This window comes from Anabrus simplex, chromosome 9 (genome assembly GCF_040414725.1).
Source record: "Anabrus simplex isolate iqAnaSimp1 chromosome 9, ASM4041472v1, whole genome shotgun sequence".
Taxonomy (NCBI): Eukaryota; Metazoa; Arthropoda; class Insecta; order Orthoptera; family Tettigoniidae; genus Anabrus; species Anabrus simplex.
In genome coordinates, this window is record NC_090273.1 from 6,595,369 (window position 1) to 6,622,161 (window position 26,793).

Here is a 26,793-nt window from a genome sequence, read left to right on the forward strand (position 1 = left end):
ATCAGATTTAATTATAGTCCAAGTTTCCAAACCTCAGAGTAGATTAGGAAGGATGAGGGGTCACTCTTGATAGAGAAGTTTGCCGTCGTCCACTGACCACTTCAGACCAGCAAATGCAGTGGCAGCTTGACCAATCCGACTAATGATTTCAGCTGAGAATTCCAGTTTGTTTTCTTGAACCAGTGAACCTGCTCTAACTGAATACGTTGAGTCAGTCGATAGATATAGAGATACAGTAGAGTGTCAATAATCTGAACAAACTGATGTTTACAGTATCGACTCGTTCAGAATTTTTAACATAGAGCAAAATCAATGCAGAAACTCATTTTGACTATACAGTATACTGTATTACAAAGAACACAGAGATTTTAAAATGTTTCTGATCTTTTTGAAAAAAATTCTTAATTTTGTTTTTTAGCAGCCAAGTCTCTAATTCATCATAGACTGGCAAGCTGTGTTAATGAATACTCAGGCATTTTATCCAGCCAATTTACAGCCCTCTCTGAAAGCTTTAGCATCACTATCTGTTGGAACAGTGAGAATTTCATCATCATTCAAAATTTGGTAGCCAAAGTCATTTTGGTTAATATTCAACCACTTGTTAGCACCGTCCTCGTCACAATTTTCGAAGCCAGGAATGGCATTAAAAAGAGTTTTAACTTCAGCTTGCACAGATTCCCCATCCTTGTTTTCTCCTGCTCCTATACCTTCAAGCCTCAATTTTTTCAACGATTTTTAACATTTTCACTTGTCAAACTATCGCAAGCATCAGCAACGGCATAAACACAGCCCTTGAAATTAGTTTTATTTTGTACATCTCACAACATTTTCATCACCAGACTCTGCTAGCAACAGACTGTGCAAAAGATTTTTGTAATCATTGTACATTGTTCCACAGGCTGTAGTGGCGGTAAGAACTGAACTCACCAGTGACTTCACCTGTCTTTTGACATTGTGCTTTAACATTTGGTATAAATTTATTTTCGTGCCAATACACTGTCATCCAGGAGCCTTTTTGGGGAGTTGTATGTCACAAGTAACATTTTAGAAACATCTCGGGTGTTTGCTTTCTCCCTCATAATTAACTATGGAAGAGAATGGGTGTCGCTTGCATTACTGCACGGCATTGAGGTCAGTGTGTCCATACTAACTTTGTAGCCTGGGGCTCAATCTCTTAACAGAAAGCTAAGTTTTTTTGTGGTAAAACACGTAAATTTAGGCCTATTTTGTCAGTGTGATAAACATCATCTCATCCATAACCTTGTTCAGACAAAAGCGGCAGACTTAATTTTGTATAACTCTGCAGTGTTCAGACAGCGTTTCTCTTATGCCATGTTGTAATTTATAGCTTTTCAACCACCCTGAACTGGCCTTAAAAACTGGCAATCTACCCAGTATTTCACTGAACTGAAGGGCTTGAGGTCCTGATATTGGTTTGCCCTTGCTTCTTTTTGTATGAACAACACATAAACACCACATTAGAGTTGTTTCCTGTTTGTAATGTTTTACATTTCTTAGACAATTCAGAGGCATATTTTACTAAACTGTGCTTATCTATATATTAAGAGTTTCCTAAAACAGCTTTGGCAAATCCGTCCGTCCGTTCTACTGGACCGATTGGCTTGATTTCTGTTTTATTCTCTCTGGAATTACCTGCCAGTGAATCATGACACATTAATAGGTCTCTAATTTCATTCAAATGATGAAATGATCACTTACCCTAGCCTGCAATACATTCTGTTACTAAGCGACTAACACTTTCATTGTGAGTTTCATCCTTAGTAATATCACTGCATGCAGCCATGGTTCATTACTACCTATCAAGCCACTGCCTCTGCTCATAGAAGAATAGGTCTACTATTCCCTTCTAGATACTCTTTGATTCTCTAACCTCTCCCAGCTTCAACAGATGGCAGAGTGGTCCTAATAACTTACCTGCCGCTAAGAGAAAAATGTCTACTTACAAACAGACCCCATCATGACATACGCTTTAGACATTATCTGGAAACACCTAGCGAAGGATAACCTAGCTACACTAGAAAGAGTGAAGGCCATGTATCTTGTAAAAGTTCTCTGTCCGACAAAAAAACGCTCCTTCGGGTCTTCTAGTTTTTCTTTAAATCACTGACTGTTGCCTTTCCCCCACTGTAAAGTCTTGCTAAAGAACCACCACTTTCATGAATTTACCCAAATTTCTAGTTTTTGTTCCATTGTTAAAAATGTGTGATTCTTTTTAGCCCTTCTAGTTGAAACCATTTCAATAAGATGAACAGAGTAAAAAGCAGTAAACACAACATATTTGACAGCAACAATGTTAATGCAGTAGATAAACTGGAGATGAGTGATGTGTTGTGACAGTCTTGTATTCAGTGATTGGACTGACAGATGGAGAGGTGGAAGGAAATCACGGTCTTTCAACTTTCCTTCGATGCAGATCCAGCCATCCCCACCCCACAAGCAACCAGAGTTGAAAGGGCTGAGAATGAACCATGCCTGAACATCTTCAAATGAACATTTTTTTTAAAACCTGAGGGCTCAGGTTCAGATTTTCAACAGTTCAGCTGATCGATTGCTCTACTGTTGATATTTACCTCATTCCTTGAAGTGTTGATAGAATGAAATACACGACTGAAGTAAGGCTATAACTTACCTGTAGAATCGCAAAGCAACCTCAGGCTGGTCTGTGTAGAAGTGCTGCATTCCAATGCAGGCAATAGCTTCTACGTTAGTAGCGTCTTCCTGGAGAAGGTCCCGGTAATACTTCACAGACAGGGTGATGTTGTTGAGCCCCTCGAACAGCCTGCATACAATAACAAGTCCATTCTGGTTGTAGAATTTCTAGTGTCACGTGGGAATGTACAGAAAGTTCAGCTTTATAATTTTCCAAATATAACCGATATCTAAATGGTCAACATACGGTTAACAAGTTTAAGGTTGAATATATTCTTTGAAATTAGTTCCAATAATCATGGATATCATGGTAAGTGATGAGGGTGTCTGCAAATTGTGTTGAATAGAGATTGTCGTGACACAGTATAGCTTGCGACTTGCTGGAGTGTTGCAAGTGGTATTGTTACGTTTGTCTCATAGAACTCTGCTGATAAACTTAACCATAATAGGCATTTGATTTGATCCTGTATTGACTTGTCTAAATCTATTAAAAAACTATTTAAAATAGTTGGTGTTGGGTCCACCTTCAGTACACTTCTTATAATTGAAAATTATTTACTCGTTCATACATGTTTCAGGAACATTATGCATCCCTTCATCAGTGGACTTCACTGTATGAATAAGTAAATAATTTTCAATTATAAAGTGTACTGAAGGTGGGCCCAACACAAACTACTTTAAATAGTTTTTTAATAGTCATAGAACTCTACCGTATTACTGGTCATCATAACTTCATGACGGGGTCAGTTGAAAATAGTGCTAAATTTGGAAAATGTCTAAATATCTTTGGTTTATACCTTTCCTAGCAAGACCTAGTGTTTATAGTGCACTATGTCTTCTGGTGTGGGCTAGAACAATTTTGTTACTTTCATTGATCTCCTTCCGTCTCATTCTTGGCTTTGACAATATGAAAGTGACTGAGTTTTGAGCAATGCTAGCAATACCATTCCTTATGCAGCCAGTCCCTGCTATGAATGGTCTGAAAACATTGCTCATGGAGTCAGTTGGTACATGTATTTCAGTGGGCTTGGCAGACTGATATATGTAATAGCAACTTGTGGCTCAGTGAGGAAAGCAGTGGGAAACTACCTAACTCCTCATTTTCCTAGTACACATCTTCAATGATTCTTAGGCCATCTATGACAACTAATGGTGGAGCTGTTGAGGATCCAACCAGCCTTCAGGCCAGGAACAGAACAAACATACATCTGCGGTTTAAACGTATCAGAAGCTACCGTGAACATGTACAGGAGGATAGAGGGAAATCCAAAAAGTCAGCATCAGTGTACCAGAGAGTACCAGCAACGCAAGAAAGTGGAATCATCCGCGCAATCCGGCACTACTACTGCGCCTGTCAGCTGCAGACAACAAAACAGCTGCTAAGATCCTCTGGCTGATAAACTTAATCGTAACTTGATCCTGTACTGACTTGTCAAAAGTTATTGAAAATTATTTTAAATATTAAGTGTTTGGTTCACCTTATCAATACACTTTTCTAACTGAAAATTATTGATACACGTTTCAGGAATGTAGTACATTCCCTTCATCAGTGAAGTCCAATCAAAAACAATATAACACTATCTTGTGTTTATCCCACAATTTTAAAGAAGTATTCTATGATAATTCACCATGTCAATGAATAAACAAATATTAGTGAAATGTTATGAAAACTATCATTGATTGTTTAAAGGGGCTTAACATCTAGGTCATCGGCTCCCAATGATACGAAATGAGACAAAATGCAATGACAATTTAAAAGTCCAAAATCATCCACTGACCAGAATTCAGAACATGATGATGAAGAATGAATGGGTGAATATGAATTTAAAACAATCAGTGGATCCGATCCGCAACGTCCAACATTCCCAGAACGCTCAAGGACATACACATGAAATGACCAAATGAGCACAAGACACAAAATACTTACCATTGGAGGGCAGCAGCATTAAATTTTCCTACATGGAGGGCCAGAACATAAAGGATAAGAGGGCAGGATCTTAACTTACTACTTGAGGGGTTGCCAGGTCAATATCGCTAACTACTAAATGAAAGAAAATTAAAATTCAGTAAATCAAACTTTACTTAAAAATTAGGCGGAATTTTTTTTTTATGAATGATACTTAAATAAGATTTATAACTTTCTGCAATATATTGTAAAATGAACAAAATTAAGAACGAATAATTTAATGACAAAATAAATTATTTGAATTATGCATTAAAAATCTATTTTTTTAATAATTAAAATTATGAGTGCACATTCAGGTAACAATGTAAAATAATTCTTACGATGTAATAAAATAAGCAAGTCGAAGAACTTATACTCCAAAAAAAAATTCTTCTTAAATTAATTCATTCAAATAAGAAACAAATTTCTATTTTTAAAATAATTAAAATTGTGAAAACACACTCAGATTACAAACTAAAGTAACTCTTACAGTACCGAGAAATAAACGGAGTCTGCAGTTCTCATCAGAATCAATAAATGACAAATGTTAAAACGGATCCGTACGTTAAGAATTACACCACTGGTCAGTTTTTTTGTAAGTAGGTATACTACAATTGATCTCACTAAACTGAAATTTGTTTCCAGTCCCTCTACATAAACATTTCAATCATCCCAGAAACACGGTAACACACTCAAGTTTAAAAGCAACAATACCAAACAAAATATTCTACGCATTAATAATTAAATGAACAGACAAGAGAATTGCAGGAAACCAAATGAAAATATTTCCCAAATTAGTTACAAATTACGAAGGGAAACAGAATTAAAATTCCACAGATAACTGAACAATCATGAACATGATGAAGCCTACAGCTTCCCAAGCCAAGCCAACATCAATCATAAAACAACAGGCAAGGCCCACACAAAATTAACGTACAGGGAGATAAGATAAATGACACGCAATAATGAGAGAAAAAAAAAAAAAACACGGACGTGAATAGTCTGAGGAGCGTAAACATAAGTATCTTTAATCAATGGGAGAAACAAATTTCAGTTCCCTACAACCACGATTTTACAACAATAATATATAGTATTTGAATTCGTCATTACGTCCAACAAAATATTGATAGAGGACAAAATGCCGGTTAGTAAATTTAAATTTTAGGGCTCCCTGGAAAGCAGTAATGTGCGAATAAGACAGGAAATAACCATCCCATTAAGGAGTTAGAGAATGATCCCATTACGAAAATTATACTAGCACACAGCATCATCCAATACATAGATAACAGTGCAATAGATACCACAAATATGAACCAGGAAAAGTAGAAGGAAATCCACCAGCCAATAATAATAATAATAATAATAATAATAATAATAATAATAATAATAATAATAATAATAATAATAATAATAATAATCACAATAACATTAAGAAACAGAAAAAGGTATCACAACAATAATCTCGATTAAATGAAACGAATGGAATAATTTGCCTCTCATCCACACATATACCGAGTTCCAGAATTACTCCATAATTAACTATAATTTGGATATAGAATTTTACAAAAATCTTGTTAAATTTTAATAGCTTGAAGATTCAAATTATATCATTAAAATGTCCGATGCAGAAGAAATCCCAGTTTAATTTAATGAATAAACGGTAGCCGACATGTCCATTAAATGTAGAATATAACTATTTAAAATAGTTTATTTGGATCCACCTTGATCAATACACTCATTAAAGATGGGCGGAATTTCAATTACGGTTGCGAAGTTGACTTAAAACAATTCTGACAGCGTTGCCGAAATTTCCCACATTACTAATGTCAATGATAGCGTGTTAGGTGGCTCTGCGGATCAGTGGTAGAGTGTCGACCTCCGGATCCCAAGATAGTGGGTTCAAACCTGGCAGAGGTAGTAGGATTTTTGAAGGGCGGAAAAAAGTCCATTCGACACTCCATGTGGTACGATGTCAGCATGTAAAAGATCTCTGGTGATAAATTTGGTGTTTACCCAACAAAATTCATTAAATCTCAGCCATAGACACCCAAAAGAGTTTTGGTTTACTCGGTCTGCCATCTAGTAGGCCTAGAGTAAAACAGAACGTCAAAATTGGCGAGCAGACAGCCATATGGCGTCAAATAGAAATGTCTACACATGGTAGCTGAGGCCATACGATTATTATTATTATTATTATTATTATTATTATTATTATTATTATTATTATTATTATTATTATTATTATAGTGTGTTACTCACATCCTTCTTCTCCAAATAATCCGGCAGTAGAACAGTTTTGAAACGATTAAGAAAATACTTGTACTTACATCTTTGGGTGTCCAATTTAATATAATCCGATAGCTTATATTGTTAGGTCATCTTGCAATGAAGCACACTCACTCGGATATTCTGGTCACACTAATACTAAAGAACGGTACCTAGGAAATACATTAAAACATAATTACACTACAATTAAGGCAAACGCCCTAGTTCACATGGCTATTAGCCTGGAGTATCACAATCTCAATCGCGTCTTGCACAGAACAGCTTTATCAAATGCATCCATCATGGCACTGGGTCCTGCAACTGACTGGCTTGCAGCCAGCAAGAAGCACATCACTCAGTTTGAAGCAGTAGCGCGCCTGCGCGCGCAAATCAACTAGCTTATTGAGCGAATTAGAAAAATCGAAGCTACCGATGCAACAATAGCAGATTACACATTTAAATAGGCATAGTTCAGTCACATAAATTAACGGCAATTCAAACAATGGGCGATAATGGTAGATAAACTCCCCACACACAAATACATATGTCCAATAAATGAGGGTAGCTTTAATTCTTGTCACAGTATTACTGAGCAAAGGACTGCTTCTAAAGCACAATCCTGAATCAATAATGCTTGTTGTCTAAAGGCGTCCAAAATCCTCATAATGGTACTTATCGCCAGTAAAGTTTTTTTTTTGCTTTACGTCGCACCGACACAGATAGGTCTTATGGCGACGATGGGACAGGAAAGGGCTAGGAGTGGGAAGGAAGTGGCCATAGCCATAATTAAGGTACAGCCCCAGCATTTGCCTGGTGTGAAAATGGGAAACCACGGAAAACCATTTTCAGGGCTGCCAACAGTGGGGTTCGAACCTACTATCTCCCGAATACTGGATACTGGCCGCACTTAAGCGACTGCAGCTATCGAGCTCGGTCGCTAGTAAAGTAGAACCATGGTATTTGTCATGTGGCGGTAGTAATCAAAAGTAGTGTAGATTTGCAGTATTCCACACATTATGGCACTACTCACTAGAGATGGGACTTACATATCGTAACATGATACTGTATCCTAATCTATAACAGTAAACTAATAATAATAAATAATGTTATTTGCTTTACGTCCCACTAACTACTTTTACGGTCTTCGGAGACGCCGAGGTGCCGGAATTTAGTCCCGCAGGAGTTCTTTTACGTGCCAGTAAATCTACCGACACGAGGCTGTCGTATTTGAGCACCTTCAAATACCACCGGACTGAGCCAGGATCGAACCTGCCAAGTTGGGGTTAGAAGGCCAGCGTCTTAACCGTCTGAGCCACTCAGCCCGGCATAACAGTAAACTGTTCCATAAATATTATGTTTCTCCGCAGATCCTAATATGAAAGTAACTGTCTCAGCAAAACCAAGGGAAGGGTAGGGAGTTTCTGATTGGCTAATGGGTATTAGGAAGCATAGCAGCTCGCTTTAAGCGTGCACTCCTGCGCAGACGTGAGCGATACTTTTGTAACAGTTTACTGGCAGTACTGATATTCCTATCCTGTTACTTGCTGGTCAGTTACAGATGTTCTTTAGTTGTTCAAAGTGCTTTGTATTAGGCTTACTGGTGGTAATATATACAGTAGTGTAGATCCCCAGAACAGTTACGCGTGGTCTTCCCACCTTGCATCTCGAGTTTCACTCCATGTTCTGGACAATGAATGAGGTGGATGTATTACATACGATACGATTTATGTGAAATAAGTTAACCAATAATAATAATAATAATAATAATAATAATAATAATAATAATAATAATAATAATAATAATAATAATAATAATAATTTTAAAGAAATAAAAAATTCTACCAGTTCATATAGTTCTGGGAGCCTCTATGGCTCAGGTGGAAGTGCGCCGGCCTCTCACCGCTGGGTTCCGTGGTTCAAATCCCGGTCACTCCATGTGAGATTTGTGCTGGACAAAGCGGAGGCAGGGAAGGTTTTTCTCCAAGTACTCCGGTTTTCTCTGTCATCTTTCATTCCAGCAATACCCTTCATTAACATTTCATCTGTCAGCCATTTATCATTGCCCCAGAGGAGTGCGACAGGCTTCGGCAGCCGGCACAATTCATATCCTCGCCACTAGATGGGGGCCTCATTAATTCCATTCCTGACCCGGTCGAATGACTTGAAACAGGCTGTGGATTTTCATTTTCATATAGTTCTGATAACGTTCATGTTACTCAAATATCAGGTCTTGAAAAGCTATCGCAAGTCCCAACAGTGCAGCAAATACTGCTATCATAATTTTTACCAGTACACAAAAAGGAGTGATATACAGAGAAAAGGATGCTGGACAAACTGCTTACACTGTTCTTTACCACATATCCACAACCTTCTGTATATGACGAAAGACAATTTTGGAGCCTTTTATACTGGATTTACAGAGCGAGTTGGCTTCACAGTTTGTGTTACGTAGTTGTTAGCTTGTATTCGGGAGATGGTGGATTCGAACCCCACTGCCCGCAGCCCTCAAGATGGTTTTCGGTGGTTTCCCATTTTCACATCAAGCAAATGCCGGGACTGTTCCTCAGTTAAGGCCACAGTTGCTTCCGTCCTAGTCCTATCCTATCCCATCGTCACTGTAAGATCAGTATGTATCGGTGCAACGTAGAAAAGCAAATAAAAAAAAAAGGACTGGATTAAACTCTGCTTAAGTCTTGCCTGGTAGGGCTATTTCCTCATGATCCATTCCGGTGGCATCTGAAGTGAATATGACACTTGTTCATCAACATATTTATAAAGTCTGGTCTTAATGTCTGTTTAACTACATCTATGAATGCACATAGCAGTCACGGCGCTTTTTATACATGAAGGTTTCGAAGTATTGCTTCTTGTAAACTAAATGGGTCATTGCAAATACTTTTCTAGGAATAATTAAGAATGTGAGTGAGGGGCTGGCGAAAGGGACAGTGGGAGAGAAGAAAGGGAGAAGAAGATATAGTATAGCTATTTATAAGTACCGATACTTACTACGGTGCGGTTAGGGGCTACAAGAGACAAGAGGTATAGGAATGTTCCTTCCAAAAGTTACCTGCGACTTGTATTATGTTACTTTTATATCCTAATACTATAGTGTAATGGATACACAGGAACATGTACTGGAAAGTAACCATTTGTCCTGTCCCTACTACTCACAGGTAATGTAATACGCACGTGTAACGCAGACCTATGGTGTTTCTCACATTGCGGCACCACTTACAGGAAACGCAAACCTATGGTGTTCCTCACATAGGTGTACTGATCACAGGGACTTGTACTATTCCGTCATGTTCCTCACATAGTGGATACTAATCATAGGCAACGCAGACCCACGGTGTCGCTTATATGGTGGTACTAATCACAGGCAATGCACAGACCCGTGGTGTTTCTCACATAATGGTACTAATTACAGGCAACGTAAACCTGTGGTGTTCCGCATATAGTGGTACTAATCACGGGTACTGTAAACCCCATACTGATTCACCCTCTGTTGCTACTAATCATAAACCTATTGTGTACCTAACATTGTGGTACTACTCACAAGTAAAGTCGATCCATGGTGTTCTCCACATGGTGGTACTAAATACAAGTAGTCTCATGGTTCTAATGCGATCATCCCTTGGTTGCCCCTTTTAGTCTCCTCTTACGACAGGCAGGGGATACCGTGGGTGCATTCTCCGTATGCGTCACCCACCCACAGGGGGTAAAACTATCATTACATAAAATTTGAATATTCTGATGAAGTTGAATGAGAATACCTAAATAAATTTAAGATATTCAAGTTTTATCTGTTTCTTCTTTTTTTTTTTCTTCCTTAAATGATTAAATGCTAGTTCTCATCTGTACTTCTTTCATTTAAATTTGATTCAAAGTAAATAAATGAACAAAATAAATTTCTAAACTTTCTAAAACATTCATGAATCTTCCCTTATTGGCTGAACATAATTCCATGTCATTAGAAATGTCTGTAAATTTATGATTTTTTCCAACCATGTACTCTCCCACTGACGAATATCTCGTATTAACATGTTCTTTGTGCCAAATTTCTTCCAGACTGTCCTATGTTTGGCATGTCAATTTGTAAATTCCTGACTTATTCTAATGATCTTGGAAACTAACAGAAATGTTTCATCCCAAAGTATTTGACATATAGCGTGACAGAGTATGGAAGTTTTATGTATTCTGTTGCTAATCTCTTGAGTATTGTCTGAGGACAGAATACAACCTAAGTACAAGACGTTGTCTACAATATCCATCTCCTCATCTCCAATTCCTAGATGAACAGTTAGAGAGTTTCTACTCATCACCAAGCCAACTGTCTAGGTTTTGCTAATTCAAGACCTAAATCAGAAGAAACATTTCCACAGCCAACAAAGGTAAGTCACTCAACACGAACACATAGTCCGAGTTCGAAAATGTGTAGATAATTTTTAAAATTTTAATCATGCTAGTATTTTTAAATACATTATGATTATGATTACTATTAAATTATTACAAATCTCAATAATGGTAGCATTTTGCTATAATATAACTCTTTACAGAATTATTTTAAGGCTGTTTAAATTGTTTAATTGTATATACACCAAGCTCGATAGCTGCAGTCGCTTAAGTGCGGCCAGTATCCAGTAATCAGGAGATAGTGGGTTCGAGCCCCACTGTCGGCAGCCCTGAAGATGGTTTTCCGTGGTTTCCCATTTTCACACCAGGCAAATGCCGGGGCTGTACCTTAATTAAGGCCACGGCCGCTTCCTTCCAATTCCTAGGCTTTTCCTGTCCCATCGTCGCCATAAGACATATCTGTGTCGGTGCGACGTAAAGCAAATAGAAAAAAAAAAAAAATTGTATATACATTATAGGGGCAAACTTCAGTCCCAAAAACACGGGAAGAATATACAGAGTTGCAACTGTAGTAATTGATGATGATTATGTACTTGAATAATAGAACAGGGATGGTGTATTAATGTGTTTAATTAACACTCCAACTATCGTGGGGAACGAAGGTAAAAGCATGAATAATAATCAGAGAGAATAAAGATAATATTAAAAGCACAGAACATCAATATATAAAAGTCTTCGAAACCCTAACAAAGTTCAAGGAGTTTATAACACATATATGAGTTTATACACATATATTGATACTAGAGGCCGCCACACACTCCCTCTGCAGTGACAGCGTCCATGTATTTTGGAGGGAAGGTGACCCTTCGACCTGATCTGGTGATCCGTGGTACGGGTGTATTGGATTGAGTGCTGCCTGTCTTCATCTGAAGGTTGACAATCTTTGGAATGGAACTCGACGGAATGTCCAGAGTAGTTTCTCCAGATGTGTCTTCCTTGTTTTCCGATGATTGGTCTGCCAGAAGGAAGGCAGGTTTCAATCTGTCAATGCTAATAGTTTGTTTCCCTGTTGGCATCTCCACCTCGAAGTGTTTGTCACTGCGAGACAGGACTGGAAATGGCCCGTCATATGGTGATTTAAGAGGTGTTCTGACCGCATCGTGTCGAACGAAAACGAACTTGCTCGTCATCAGCCGTGGGTGTATAAAGATCTTTTTGCGGTCGTGATGTTCTGTTGGGACTGGTCTTAGGTTCCTCAACTGTTCCTTCAATTTGAAAACAAAGGTTGGGATGTCAGTTACTAGTTTCTGTTCGTTGAGAAATACTCCTGGTAGCCTAATTGTTGAGCCGTAAGTCATTTCCACTGGCGAGGTGTTGACTTGCGGAATTATGTAGGAACGAAGTCCTAACAAGACCAAGGGAAGCTTCGAAACCCAATCATCAGACATCTGTGCCTTCAAAGCAGATTTTAATTGACGGTGCCAGCATTCAATTTTCCCATTTGCTGCCGGATGATATGCTGTTGTTTTAATGTGGACGATGCCCAGTGTGCTTGTAAGGCATTTGAAAAGTTGACATTCAAACTGCCTTCCGCGGTCAGTAGTTATGATATGAGGCACGCCAAAACGAGATATCCATGTTGAGACTATGGCAAATGAAACTGCTTCTGCTGTGATGTCAGCTAATGGAACTGCTTCTGGCCATCGGGAGAAACGATCAATAATTGTTAGTAAATAGCGATATCCTTGTGATGGAGGTAAGGGTCCAACTATGTCCACGTTAATGTGACTGAATCTTGCTGCCGTTGGAGGATACTGTCCCACTGCACTGTTGGTGTGTCTCCAGACTTTACTTCGTTGGCAAGGAATACATGCTGATGTCCAGGTCTTTACGTCCTTTTTTAGTGATGGCCAAATGAAGTGCTTTTTTACTAAATTAATGGTTGCTTGAACACCAGGGTGAGCTAGATTGTGTAGCGAGTTGAAAATTGCCTGTCGTAGTTGTCGAGGTACATAGGGGCGAATCATATCTTCAGTCATGTCGCAAACGAGTTCTTTACCATTGGGCAACATTATTGTTCGAAGTGCAAGTGATGTATTCTTAATGTGTGGAAGTTCTTCGTCACATTGTTGGCTTTCTGCTATTTCTTCCATGGTAACAGTTGGAGGTATAGTGATTGAAGCAATTCGTGAACAAGCATCAGCTGCGATGTTCTCCTTTCCAGTAGTGTAACGTATGTCTGTGGTGAACTGTCCGATGAAACTAATGTGTCGGATCTGACGTGGAGAAGCTTTGTCTGAACGTTGCTTGAACATGAAAGTGAGTGGCTTGTGGTCGGTGTAAATGGGAAAATCACGTCCTTCAAGCATGTACTGAAAGTGCTTCACAGCTGAGTAGGCAGCGAGGAGTTCTCTGTCGTAGGTTGAGTAATTCCTCTCTGCATTTGTTAGTTTCTTGGAGAAGAATGCTAATGGTTGCAGATTATTGTCTTTGATTTGTTGCAATGATGCGCCAATAGCATAATCTGAGGCATCTACCATTAAAATTAAGGGTAAATTTGAAGATGGATGAGCTAGAAGTGCTGAATCGGCCAAGCTACGTTTTAGATCATTAAAGGCTTGTCGAAGATGTTCTGTCCAATTAATTTTCCTGTTGTCATTTTTCTTAGTCCCGTGGAGTAGGTTCAAAAGCTCTGCTTGTTTACTGGCTGAATTTGGCAGTGCTCTTCGGTAAAAGTTAATGAGGCCAAGAAACCGGCGCAGTTCTTTTACTGTTGTGGGTAGCGGATAGTCAACAATGGTTTGTACTCGCTCTGGTAGTGGTCTGATTCCTTCTGCAGATATCATATATCCCAGGAAAGGTACTTCTGTTGAACTGAAAATGCACTTGTTCAGATTGATTCTGATGTTGAACTTACTGAGTCGTTCGAAAAGCATTTGAAGATGCTTCTTGTGCTCTTCTTCATCTTGTGATGCCACTAGGATGTCATCTATATAACAGTACACGAAATCGAGGTCTCTGAGTATACTGTCGATATATCTTTGAAAAGTTTGAGCCGCATTACGGAGTCCAAATGGGGTGCGCAAAAATTCGAACAAACCAAATGGAGTTATCACTGCTGTCTTAGGTACATCGTCCGGATGTACAGGGATGTGATGATAAGCTCTGATCAGATCTATTTTTGAAAATATTCGTTTTCCATGTAGTTGGCTGTTAAAATCTTGAAGGTTAGGAATAGGATACCTGTCAGGCTTGGTGATGTTGTTGAGAGCACGGTAGTCTCCGCAAGGTCTCCAGGATCCGTCTTTCTTGGGAACTAAGTGGAGGGGACTTGCCCAGGCGCTCTTTGATGGCTGGCAGATTTTCATATCGATCATTTGTTGGAACTCTGCTTTAGCTGCTTTGAGTTTATCTGGTGGTAGTCGTCGTGCCTTTGCTGCTACAGGATGTCCTTCTGTGACAATGGTATGATAAACAGAGGTATCTGGGATATCGAAATGCACGTTTTCAAGGAGCAAGTTGGGAAATTTCTTTAGAATGTCAGCATGTTTTTGATCTGGTGGCATTAGATAAACTGTTTCTATGCCCGAGACTTTAATCAATGTGCCAGGTGTCTCTGCTGATGTTAATGGGTCAATGAGTCGCCTGTTCTTTAGATCTACGATAAGGTTGTAATGGTGAATGAAGTCGGCTCCAATAATCGGTGATTGCACATCCGCAATTACAAATTTCCATGTGAAATTGCGCCGTAAACCCAAATTGAGTACTAGTAGACGCTCTCCGTAAATGTTAATACCAGTGCCGTTTGCTGCATAAAGTTTACGATCTGTCTTTTTTGGGCGATCACTATCCGAAGGCGGAATCACAGAAATATCAGCTCCGGTATCGACCAGGAAACTACTTCCGCTACTTCTGTCTGTGAGAAATAGGCGGCGTGAAAAATGACTCCGATCACCTGCCGCCGCTAGTGTGGAGCGTTTTAGTTTGACTGCATGTTAGAATTCTGAGCGGAAGGTGGTTGATATGAGCATGGGCTCTGACATTTCTTTGCCCTGCTGCGATATTTAAAGTGATACCAACATAGTGCTCCATTAGGATTAAAAGAGTGGGCTGATCGGGACCTGTCTCGTGACCTTCTTGGTGAGGAACGAGATGATCGTGAGCTACTTCTTGAAGAACGTGACAACGTTTTCAATTCATTGATTTTCAGTGATAATTCAGCGATCTGCATTTCTAGTCTTGAGATACGATCGTTACTGACATCATTTACTTTATCGACTGCAATGGTGGATGGTGCCTGCGCGGTTTGAGCACAAACATTTAATCCCGGTTGTGAAATTTCAACAATTTTGTCAGCCATAGTGGCTATGGTGTCCAGATTACCTTGACTCGTAGCTAATATAGAACGTGCGGTAACAGGAAGCCTCTGCATAAATATGGTTTTCAAGAAATCGTCCTTGACTTGCGTACCGGCTAAAGTTCGCATCTCACGCAAGAGTTGAGTTGGCTTCTTATCACCTAATTCTAATTCTGTTAATAATTTCGTCACTTTCCTATTCTCTGACTCTTCAAATTCCTGAATTAGTCGTGCTTTAAGCTCTGTGAACGGAGTGGTAGATAGTGGTCGAGATAAAAAGTCGGAAATTAATTCTACAATATCCGCTTCTAATGACGCAACAACATGATTAAATTTCGTGGTTTCGTTAGTGATACCCAACAAAGTAAACTGTGTTTCAACTTGAAGAAACCATACCTTTATGTTTTTCTTCCAGATGGGTGGAATCTTCACTGAAATGCGAGCAATACCCGCTTCATTCCATACTGTTGTTGGCGGTGGATTTGTTTCGTTGCTGGCATCGGTCATTTTCACACTTGACTAACCACAAAATGTGTTCCGCGCCGTATTTTAATATCACGTCGGGAGTCACCAATGTAGTAATTGATGATGATTATGTACTTGAATAATAGAACAGGGATGGTGTATTAATGTGTTTAATTAACACTCCAACTATCGTGGGGAACGAAGGTAAAAGCATGAATAATAATCAGAGAGAATAAAGATAATATTAAAAGCACAGAACATCAATATATAAAAGTCTTCGAAACCCTAACAAAGTTCAAGGAGTTTATAACACATATATGAGTTTATACACATATATTGATACTAGAGGCCGCCACACAACAATATTGCAGATATTTCACATTTTTCAGGCAGAAATTGAAATCTACATATTAAGAAACTGCACAGTTAGTTCATATCAGTCAATGGATTGCAGGCCGAAACTAAACGCAGTGACTCTGAAATTGAAAAAAAAAGTGTAAGAACAAAGACGGTAACAAAGTTCTTGGCCCGTATTCTATTGTTGTGACAAAAGTTGAAAACCATTTTATGATTCGGGGTCTGTACAGATTGGAATAACCATGGGTTCTTGAAAGTTTTCCCAATATTAACCCAGCATTACTCGCTAGGTCTTTACGTGCGCTGTTACTCGCTAGTGAGCACAGCGCTCACCTTCATGTTTAAAGGCCATAATATGTCCCTATAAAGACGGAGGTATTTTAAAACTGAATTTGAGGTATTTATTTAGGAACACAGCCGAGCGGTGTGGCTATGGAGCCAAGCTCTACATTCAGGAGACGTGTGAGTTCAATCCCCGCCATTAGCTGTCCTGAGAATGGTTTTCTGTTTACAAATGGCAGGGGAGTTCCTATTCATAGGCCACAGAAGACTCCTTCACCTCTATAGCCAACTTCATTCACCATCATTACAGCTGCCTCTGTCGATCAGTGGTAGAGTGTCGGCCTCCGGATCCCAAGATAGCAGGTTCAAACCCGGCAGAGGTAGTCGGATTTTTGAAGGGCAGAAAAAAGTCCATTCGATACTCCATGTCGTATGATGTCAGCATGTGAAAGATCTCTGGTGACACATTTGGTGTTTACCCGACAAAATTCATTAAAATCTCAGCCATGGACGCCCAAGGGAGTTTCAGTTTACTCGGTCTGCCATCTAGTGGGCCTAGAGTAAAACGGAACGTCGAAATTGACGAGCAGACAGCCAGATGGCGTCAAATTGAAATGTCTGCACACAGTAGCTGAAGCCATACGATTATTATTATTATTATTATTATTATTATTATTATTATTATTATTATTATTATTATTATTATTATTATTATTCACCATCATTCATTTCATCCTCATCAGCTCCTAAACTGAGGTTAGCATCAGGAAGGGCATACGGGCGTAAAATAATCTATGTAAATTCATCTCACAGAATTCAATAAACGAAACTGCCTCTTCTTCCCCAAAACTTGCAGATACTCTGTTTCAGAGTTATGATCACTTCGTTGTTCAAATCCACTTCCTGCACTGTTTCACACAAACACGAAGGTATCTGATCAGTGGGTGCTAGGGATGTGCCATTCGATCGTCTGCTCGAGCAGGCTCGAATGCTGACGTCACGAACTGATGTGTCGAGCTTGGTCAAGCAAGATCGAGCAGCACAGAATTCCCTCGTGACGTAGGCTTGCATGCGCTCTAAGCAGGACGTGTGTGTTGTGACTCGAGCCACACTTCCGTCTTCACTCATTCTCTTTGGTCTTCACATTCCGGCATTACATTGTAGTAGAGTAATTAGCGATCATTCTACAGAAGTACAGACGTACCACAAGTCATAGTGGACCCATCAGTTTATTAAACCGATATATGACCAGAATAATTTTTTGTTATCATGTTTCATGGTTCATGTTTGTGGGTTACTGTAGTCACGTCCTAGTTCGTGAACCATGGGCAACGGCTGAGTGGCCTACAAAGTGGTCCTGACAGTCGGGATACCAGTTGCTATGGAATGGGAGTGGGCATCTCGGACATATTCCGAGTCATGGCCCTCCTTGTGCTCAGGCGGCTAGGACTATACAATTCACCGGTGGTCCATAACACATTAGAGGAGAGATCCTCACTTGGACTATGTGCAAGTAGGTAGCATCCTGCTTCATGAATTTACCGAGCTCAGAACATTTTAAGCAAGCCTCAGACCTATGGGAGTAACAGAGTCCCACTCCCATTTAACAGGCGAGGGACTCCTTGGAAACAACTTGGCGAACGAAACGGAATTCGATGGGGAGCTATCAATATTAATGGCGCTTATGGAAGAAAGAAGGTAGAACTGGCTGAGTCAGCAAAGAGGATGAATCTGGATGTGCTAGGAGTAAGTGATATTCGGGTAAGGGGAGATAACGAGGAAGAGAGAGGAGATTATAAAGTGTACTTGACGGGTGTTAGAAAGGGAAGGACAGAGTCAGGGTAGGGCTCATTATCAGGAATACCATTGCACGCAACATAGTTTCTGTTAGGCACATAAATGAGCGAACGATGTGGGTAGATTTGTCAGTTGGAGGAATTAGGACAAGAATTGTGTCCGTGTATTCACCACGTGAGGGTGCAGATGAGGATGAAGTTGACAAGTTTTATGAAGCATTGAGTGACATCGTGGTCAGGGTCAACAGCACGAATAGAATAGTGTTAATGGGCGATTTCAATGCGAGAGTTGGGAATAGAACTGAAGGATACGAAAGGGTGATTGGTAAATGTAGGGAAGATATGGAAGGTAATGGGAATGGGAAGCGTTTGCTAGACTCCTGTTCTAGTATGGGTTTAGCTGTTACGAATACATTCTTCAAGCATAAGGCTATTCACCGCTACACATGGGAGGCTAGAGGTACCAGATCCATAATAGGCTATATCTTAACAGACTTCGAATTCAGGAAAGCTGTTAGGAATGTACGAGTTTTTCGCAGATTTTTCGATGATACAGACCACTATCTGATCTGTAGTGAACTAAGTATCTCTAGGCCTAGGGTAGAGAAAGTGAAATCTGTCTGCAAACGAATAAGGGTAGAAAATCTCCAGGACGAGGAAATTAGACAGAAGTACATGGATATGATTAGTGAGAAGTTTCAAACAGTAGACAGTAAGCAGGTTCAGGATATAGAAAGTGAATGGGGGCTTACAGGGATGCTGTAGTACAAACAGCAAGGGAATGCCTTGGAACAACTGTGTGTAAAGATGGGAAAAGGCAAATACCTTGGTGGAATGATGAAGTGAGAGCAGCCTGTAAACGTAAAAAGAAGGCTTATCAGAAATGGCTCCAAACAAGGGCCAAGGCAGACAGGGATTTGTACGCAGATGCAAGAAACAGAGCGAAACAAGTAGTTGACCAAAATATGGCTTCCGATTGAGATAGCTAAAAATAAAATTCAGGAAACTCAATCGTCAAAAATTACCAGTGTTTCCCCGTAAGTGCGGCATGGGCTCATCAGTTGGATACCGCACCTTTTCCAAGACACTGGCCGGCTAGTACGCCGGTAGCAACACCACTTTTGAAACAAATAGTTGTTGAATCCATAAAGAAGTCATGGGGAGATTTTGGTAATAACCTGGAAAGGCTAGGTCAAGCAGCAGGGAAACCTTTCTGGACAGTAATAAAGAATCTTAGGAAGGAAGGGAAAAAAGGAAATGAACAATGTTTTGAGTAATTCAGGTGAACTCATAATAGATCCCAGGGAATCACTGGAGAGGTGGAGGGAATATTTTGAACATCTTCTCAATGTAAAAGGAAATCATCCTGGTGGTGTTGCAAACAGCCAAGCTCATGGGGAGGAGGAAAAGGATGTTGGTGAAATTATGCTTGAGGAAGTGGAAAGGATGGCAAATAAACTTCATTGTCATAAAACAGCAGGAATAGATTAAATTAGACCTGAAATGGTGAAGTATAGTGGGAAGGCAGGGATGAAATGGCTTCATAGAGTAGTAAGATTAGCATGGAGTGTTGGTAAGGTACCTTCAGATTGGACAAAGCTGTGATTGCACCTATCTATAAGCAAGGGAACAGGAAGGATTGCAACAACTATCGAGGTATCTCATTGATTAGTATATCAGGCAAAGTATTCACTGGCATCTTGGAAGGGAGGGTGCGATCAGTCGTTGAGAGGAAGTTGGATGAAACCCAGTGTGGTTTCATACCACAGAGAGGCTGTCAGAATCAGATTTTCAGTATGCGCCAGGTAAATGAAATATGCTACGAGAGGAATAGGCAGTTGTGTTTATGTTTCGTAGATCTAGAGAAAGCATATGACAGGGTACCGAGGCAAAAGATGTTCGCCATACTGGGGGACAATGGAATTAAAGGTAGATTATTAAAATCAATCAAAGGCATTTATGTTGACAATTGGGCTTCAGTGAGAATTGATGGTAGAATGAGTTCTTGGTTCAGAATACTTACAGGGGTTAGACAAGGCTGTAATCTTTCACCTTTGCTGTTCATAGTTTACATGGATCATCTGCTGAAAGGTATAAAATGGCAGGGAGGGATTAAGTTAGGTGGAAATGTAGTAAGCAGTCTGGCCTATGCTGACGACTTGGTCTTAATGGCAGATTGTGCCGAAAGCCTGCAGTGTAATATCTTGGAACTTGAAAATAGATGCAATGAGTATGGTACGAAAATTATCCTCTCAAAGACTAAATTGATGTCAGTAGGTAAGAAATTCAACAGAATTGAATGTCAGACTGGTGATACAAAGCTAGAACAGGTCGATAATTTCAAGTATTTAGGTTGTGTGTTCACCCAGGATGGTAATATAGTAAGTGAGATTGAATCAAGGTGTCGTAAAGCTAATGCAGTGAGCTCGCAGTTGCGATCAACAGTATTCTGTAAGAAGGAAGTCAGCTCCCATACGAAACTATCCTTACATCGGTCTGTTTTCAGACCAACTTTGCTTTACGGGAGCGAAAGCTGCGTGGACTCAGGATATCTTATTCATAAGTTAGAAGTAACAGACATGAAAGTAGCAAGAATGATTGCTGGTACAAACAGGTGGGAACAATGGCAGGAGGTACTCGGAATGAGGAGATAAAGGCTAATTTAGGAATGAACTCTATGGATGAAGCTGTATGCATAAACCGGCTTCGGTGGTGGGATCATGCGAGGCGAATGGAGGAGGATAGGTTACCTAGGAGAATAATGGACTCTGCTATGGAGGGTAAGAGTAGAGGTAGACCAAGACGACGATGCTTAGACTCTGTTTCTAATGATTTAAAGATAAGAGGTATAAAACTAAATGAGGCCACAACACTAGTTGCAAATCAAGGATTGTGGCGACGTTTAGTTAAATTCACAGAGGCTTGCAGACTGAATGCTGAAAGGCATAACAGTCTATAATGATAATGTAATGTATGTATGTAATTTAACTGACAGCTCGACATGAAGATGAGCTCTGCATAGTGATAATATTTATGTCATTTTTCTGTCATTATTTGGTCGCTACTTCCATTTCTGGTTCTTCTGATCATTGGATGTATCATTTGAATAACATATTTTTCAGTTGTATTAAAGTGCTATGATACTATTTCTAATGAGCGAAGCCGTGTTTATATACAATAGATCATTGGCATGACGGGACCTTCGGTATTTAATTTGTATCCATTCAATTTATAATTATTTTGCCGCCGTATATGCTAATTAGGAAAAGGGAAAGGAGGGAGAATGGTAATAATAATAAGAATGAAGAGAACTGAAGTCGTGAGTCCGATAGGATATAACTGAACTTTCAGGATTTTTTAAATTACATCTCACAATCCGTAGATATTGCATGTTGCGAAAATGCATCACTGGACACATAGGGCTGGTATTATTTCCTTGTAATTCTAGTGGATTAATAATTCAATATATTTTGATATTAACTTATTTTATTACCACGAACACGTGGTATTTGACATCAAAGAGCAAAGAAGATTGCCACACAACTGATTTAGTGCAAGGAAATCACTCATAGATGACGGGCCATACTCCTGCTTGAGTACCGCTCAACCTACATCGAGCTGTGACATCATAAGCTCAAGCTGCGCTCAAGCCTATCCCTAGTGGGTGCCATTGTAATTGTAACTTGTATAAATTCACAAACAACAGTCACAATATAAACATTTCACATTAAATGTAATTGTAACTTGTATAAATTCACAAAGAGTCACAATATAAACAATTCACATTAAACACAAGCATAAGACAAACCCTGACTTATTACAATGCGCAAAATGTGAGTAGCACCGTTACTCACTACTGAGTGCACGGCTCACCAAACATGTACTGTCGCGCCTAATAATGAATCGAGGGACTTGCTTTTCAAAAGTAATGGAAATGACTGACACATCCCCTTCCTAAAAATCTCTTAGAAAGGTATAGGGAGTTTCAAAGGTAGGGGTCTTGTAACCTCACCTCCCTGCTTGTAACATTCCAACAAGAAGCAATATACTACGAAGTTGAGCGCTGCACTCACCATGCGAGTAACCGCGGATTAATACAGTTCTTTTGTTACAAGATATTAGAATCATTCCATATTGACGGTTTTCACTTTACAAAGGTGAAAAATGAAAGTATCCTCCTAATTCAATACAATAAATATTCCGTCATTAGACGGAGTAAACAAATTCAAACATGTTTCGGCTCGTTTGAGCCATCTTCAGTGAAAAATGAGGGGAGTTGGAAATAATTTACATAATATAAGTTGAAAAAATGCTAAAAAACATAATGAAGGAGCAAATGAAAAAACAAACAAAAGAGAGCCTAGACGGAAACAAAATTAGCACAAATATACAATATTTACATCAATATGCGGAGCAAAAAACAACTCGCTGCAACAAAATTCAGTGAAAAGGTGTTAATTTAAAATAATAATTGAAACTAAAAACTGTGTTAACCTAAGAAAACAAAGGAATGAAAAAACAAATGATGCAGATGGAAATTAATTAATTATTTATTTATTTATTTATTTATTTATTTATTTATTTATTTATTTATTTATTTATTTATTTATTTATTTATTTATTTATTCATTCATTCATTCATTCATTCATTCAGGATCAGCAACAGCATAACGCCGAATTACAATGAACAATAGTAGCACATGGTGAGGTTGTGGACCTCATAGTTTACAAAATATTGTTTAGTAACAATAACAAAACAGGTTGAAATCACTGTCGAAAATCATCCTTGTAGAAACCCATCACATTAAATTGTTCAGGAGGGGAGCGGGAGCAAACATTTTTTAGAAACCAAGCCTGATATGACGTGCAGGCGAAAAGCCTGTGACAAGGACTGTGACTTTGAGAAGGCCAGGCCTTTTGAGAGGACAACCACCTGCTAAATACCATTAGAACTTCATTGACGGTCTCCACTAGATCACTTACACTTACTATGCATCTGTCTTCTACCTAACACAGCTTCTCAATTTTATATCGCGGCCCTTCCGACCCTTTATAATAAGGCAAGACACCAGCCAACATTATGAAACAATAATCAAGAAAGGAACTGCTAGATTGAGAAGATATTGAGAATGCTGCTGTTTCTAAAGCTTTAAATTTCATTGGCGTTTTTTCCTTGTCACAGGCTTTTCGCCTGCACGTCATATCAGGCTTGGTTTCTAAAAATTGTTTGCTCCCGCTCCCCTCCTGAGCAATTTAATGTGATGGGTTTCTACAAGGATGATTTTCGACAGTGACTTCAACCTGTTTTGTTATTGTTACTAAACAATATTTTGTAAACTATGAGGTCAAGAACCTCACCATGTGCTACTATTGTTCATTTCCATCTGCATCATTTGTTTTTTCATTCCTTTGTTTTCTTAGGTTAACACAGTTTTTAGTTTCAATTATTATTTTAAATTAACACCTTTTCACTGAATTTTGTCGCAGTAAGTTGTTTTTTGCTCCGCATATTGATGTAAATATTGTATATTTGTGCTAATTTTGTTTCCGTCTAGGCTCTCTTTTGTTTGTTTTTTTCATTTCCTCCTTCATTATGTTTTTTTAAGCATTTTTTCAACTTATATTATGTAAATTATTTCCAACTCCCCTCATTTTTCACTGAAGATGGCTCAAACGAGCCGAAACATGTTTGAATTTGTTTACTCCGTCTAATGACGGAATATTTATTGTATTGAATTAGGAGGATACTCTCATTTTTCACCTTTGTACAGTTCTTTTGATTATAAATTAGGGGGAAATTCCGACTGAACTTACTGAGCTCAAGACAACTCCAAATGAAACACGATGAACTAATTCTAACACACTATCTCAGCTTGGATTTGTTAACAAGTGTTGACAACAGTACAAACACAAACTTCTGGGGGATACATAGAACTCAGTGTAATAATGTGTCCATAAAACTCAAGAGATCATAAACATTGTGGCCTGTTCTGTGCATATTCTCCACAATACAATTCAGCAGAGGGCAGACAGTTTGAGTGTTGATTTGGAGAGCATAGTTTTGAAACTGTACAATCATTTTCCCAAATAAACTGAAGGAATACTTGTGAATTAGTAGCAAGTGATTATTGTCACAATAAATGTTGTAGGTATTTCCTCCATTTAAATAAGTGCCACACCCTAAAACGAGCTGGCTGTCTGTTTCCAAGCATTTTGAGAATTCTAGATGTGTATGGAGCCTTGCAATCACATTTTTTGTCATTGCAAAGTCCCCCTAAAATTCTTAAGAATTTCTTCTGACACAAGTAACACACATACAGTATGTGGCACTTAAATTCATGAATGTCTATTTTTCATAACAATATCAAAGAAATTCAAGAGAGAAAAATAATATTGTTCATATTATTAGAGTAATAGGAAATATATCTTCTCTGTTACAGAATAGATTGCAATGTTGCTACATTACAAAGAGGATATACTGTAATAGGATAGAGGTGAAACTCAATAATAAATTTTGGTTCCAAGACAGACCGCCCCTTGTAGTTTCAGTCTGCAATCAGAGATTGCGCCGCAATGTGCATTGTGTGCAATACCTTACTATTATTATCAACAGATAGAGCAGAGAAGTGACTTCCGCCATAGTGATGCACATCCGGTTATGCTCACCACAACACCTCTCTCCCTCCCTCCAACTTCTATCCTTTTCCCCCCTCCCTCAGCACACCCCCTCATCTACTATGACGATTATAATGCAGTTCTACTATCTCCATTCCCAATACATTATAATCCATATATTTTTATTTTCAAGTACTTGCTATGTCCTAAATAATGATACGATACCCCTAGTTCATATGGCATACTATGTTATTGAGAGCATAACCTCTCACCACAGAGTAGCTTTACCTTCAAAGGAATGATTGACACATTACCACAAAGACAATATTATAACAAATATCCTTCAAGAGCATGGCAGCAGAGCACAGCATATGCAAGATATGGGTATCACATCAGTATACAAGTACCACATGAAAATAAAAATAACAGAATTAAATGCACTGAGACAGGAAATATATAGAAATACATTAATAGAACCATTCACCACGAACCTGCTATGGTGTCATAGCAGGCGGAGAGGTGATACTCCGATGTGACGCATCCCAGGTAGCGGTTTACCAGCGGACTTGAGTGAAATAAAATAGCTCTCGCGGACCAAACACTCTCCACAAACTAATTTTGGAGATGACAAGGTTTATAAGAAAATCGCATAAATTAATGACTTGCAAATGTTCTAATGTTAAGTTAGGTGAGTCTCAGATAGATCATGTGGCCATGGATCATAAATTTCATAAAGAAATTTACAATGTAAATTTCTTCGTGGTGTCGATGTTGATTCAGATCATTACATCTCAAAGATTAAAATCAAATTAACTCCTAAAAGGAAAAATAAACTGCAAAAATTCATTAGGAAAAGAATGTATGATCCTAATTCAGTCATTAATAATCCAGTATACTTTGAGAAATCCATAACGCTTTTAAGTAACAACTTGGGGACCACTGTTAACAAATTAAAAGCCTTAGCAGAAGTTGCTCTCATTATACAACGAAAAAACATCCATGGTGGAATGAAGAGCGTGATATAGCAATTCTACACCGGCATAAAGCTTGATTGAATAACTAGCAACAAAAAATGAAAGTTCTAGGGAGGAATTAATCAATGTTAGACGATTAACGGCCAAAGAAATCAAGAGGGTTAAAAGGAACCATCAGAAGGAAACATTAAAATCTATTGATGAAGCTTTCAATTGCCATAAAATAAGAGACTATTATAGGACATTACACAATACAAAACAAATTATACTCCCCCTACTCTTCTGATGAAGGATATGAACGGAAAGGTGGCCCATTATGATTATGACAATGTAATAATTTTGGCTGAATACTTCAAAATACTACTTAATAGTGATGAACCTGAAGATTATTTTGAATTTGATCTGTATCCCAGAAATAAAACACCTCTGGAAAAGATCATACCACGAGTTTACGAGGAAGTGCGTGCAGCTAATGATTCACTTAAAAAATTTAAAGCGGCGAGAGGGAATCAACTAGTAGCAGAACTTTGGAAGAATGCAAATGTACAGACTATTCGGAATTTACATAAACATCTCATTCACACATGGAATACCAAAAAATTGCCCAAAGAATGGAATGTTGCATATAAGATTTTTTCTAAGATTTTATATTTCAGAATTCATGACAACTTGACAGTAAATTTGGTGAATATCAGGGTGGTTTTCATCCAGGAC

The 26,793-nt window shown here is 38.7% G+C and overlaps 1 protein-coding gene across 1 annotated transcript in view; it reads right to left on the reverse strand.

Annotated features, from left to right (window-relative positions):
* BBS8 (tetratricopeptide repeat protein 8) overlaps window positions 1–26,793 on the reverse strand; it is a 76,883-nt gene that overhangs the window by 20,426 nt on the left and 29,664 nt on the right. Inside the window, exon 5 of the mRNA XM_067153534.2 lies at window positions 2,651–2,800. Coding sequence (XP_067009635.1) covers window positions 2,651–2,800 — 150 coding nt within the window. The remainder of the gene's footprint in view (window positions 1–2,650; window positions 2,801–26,793) is intronic.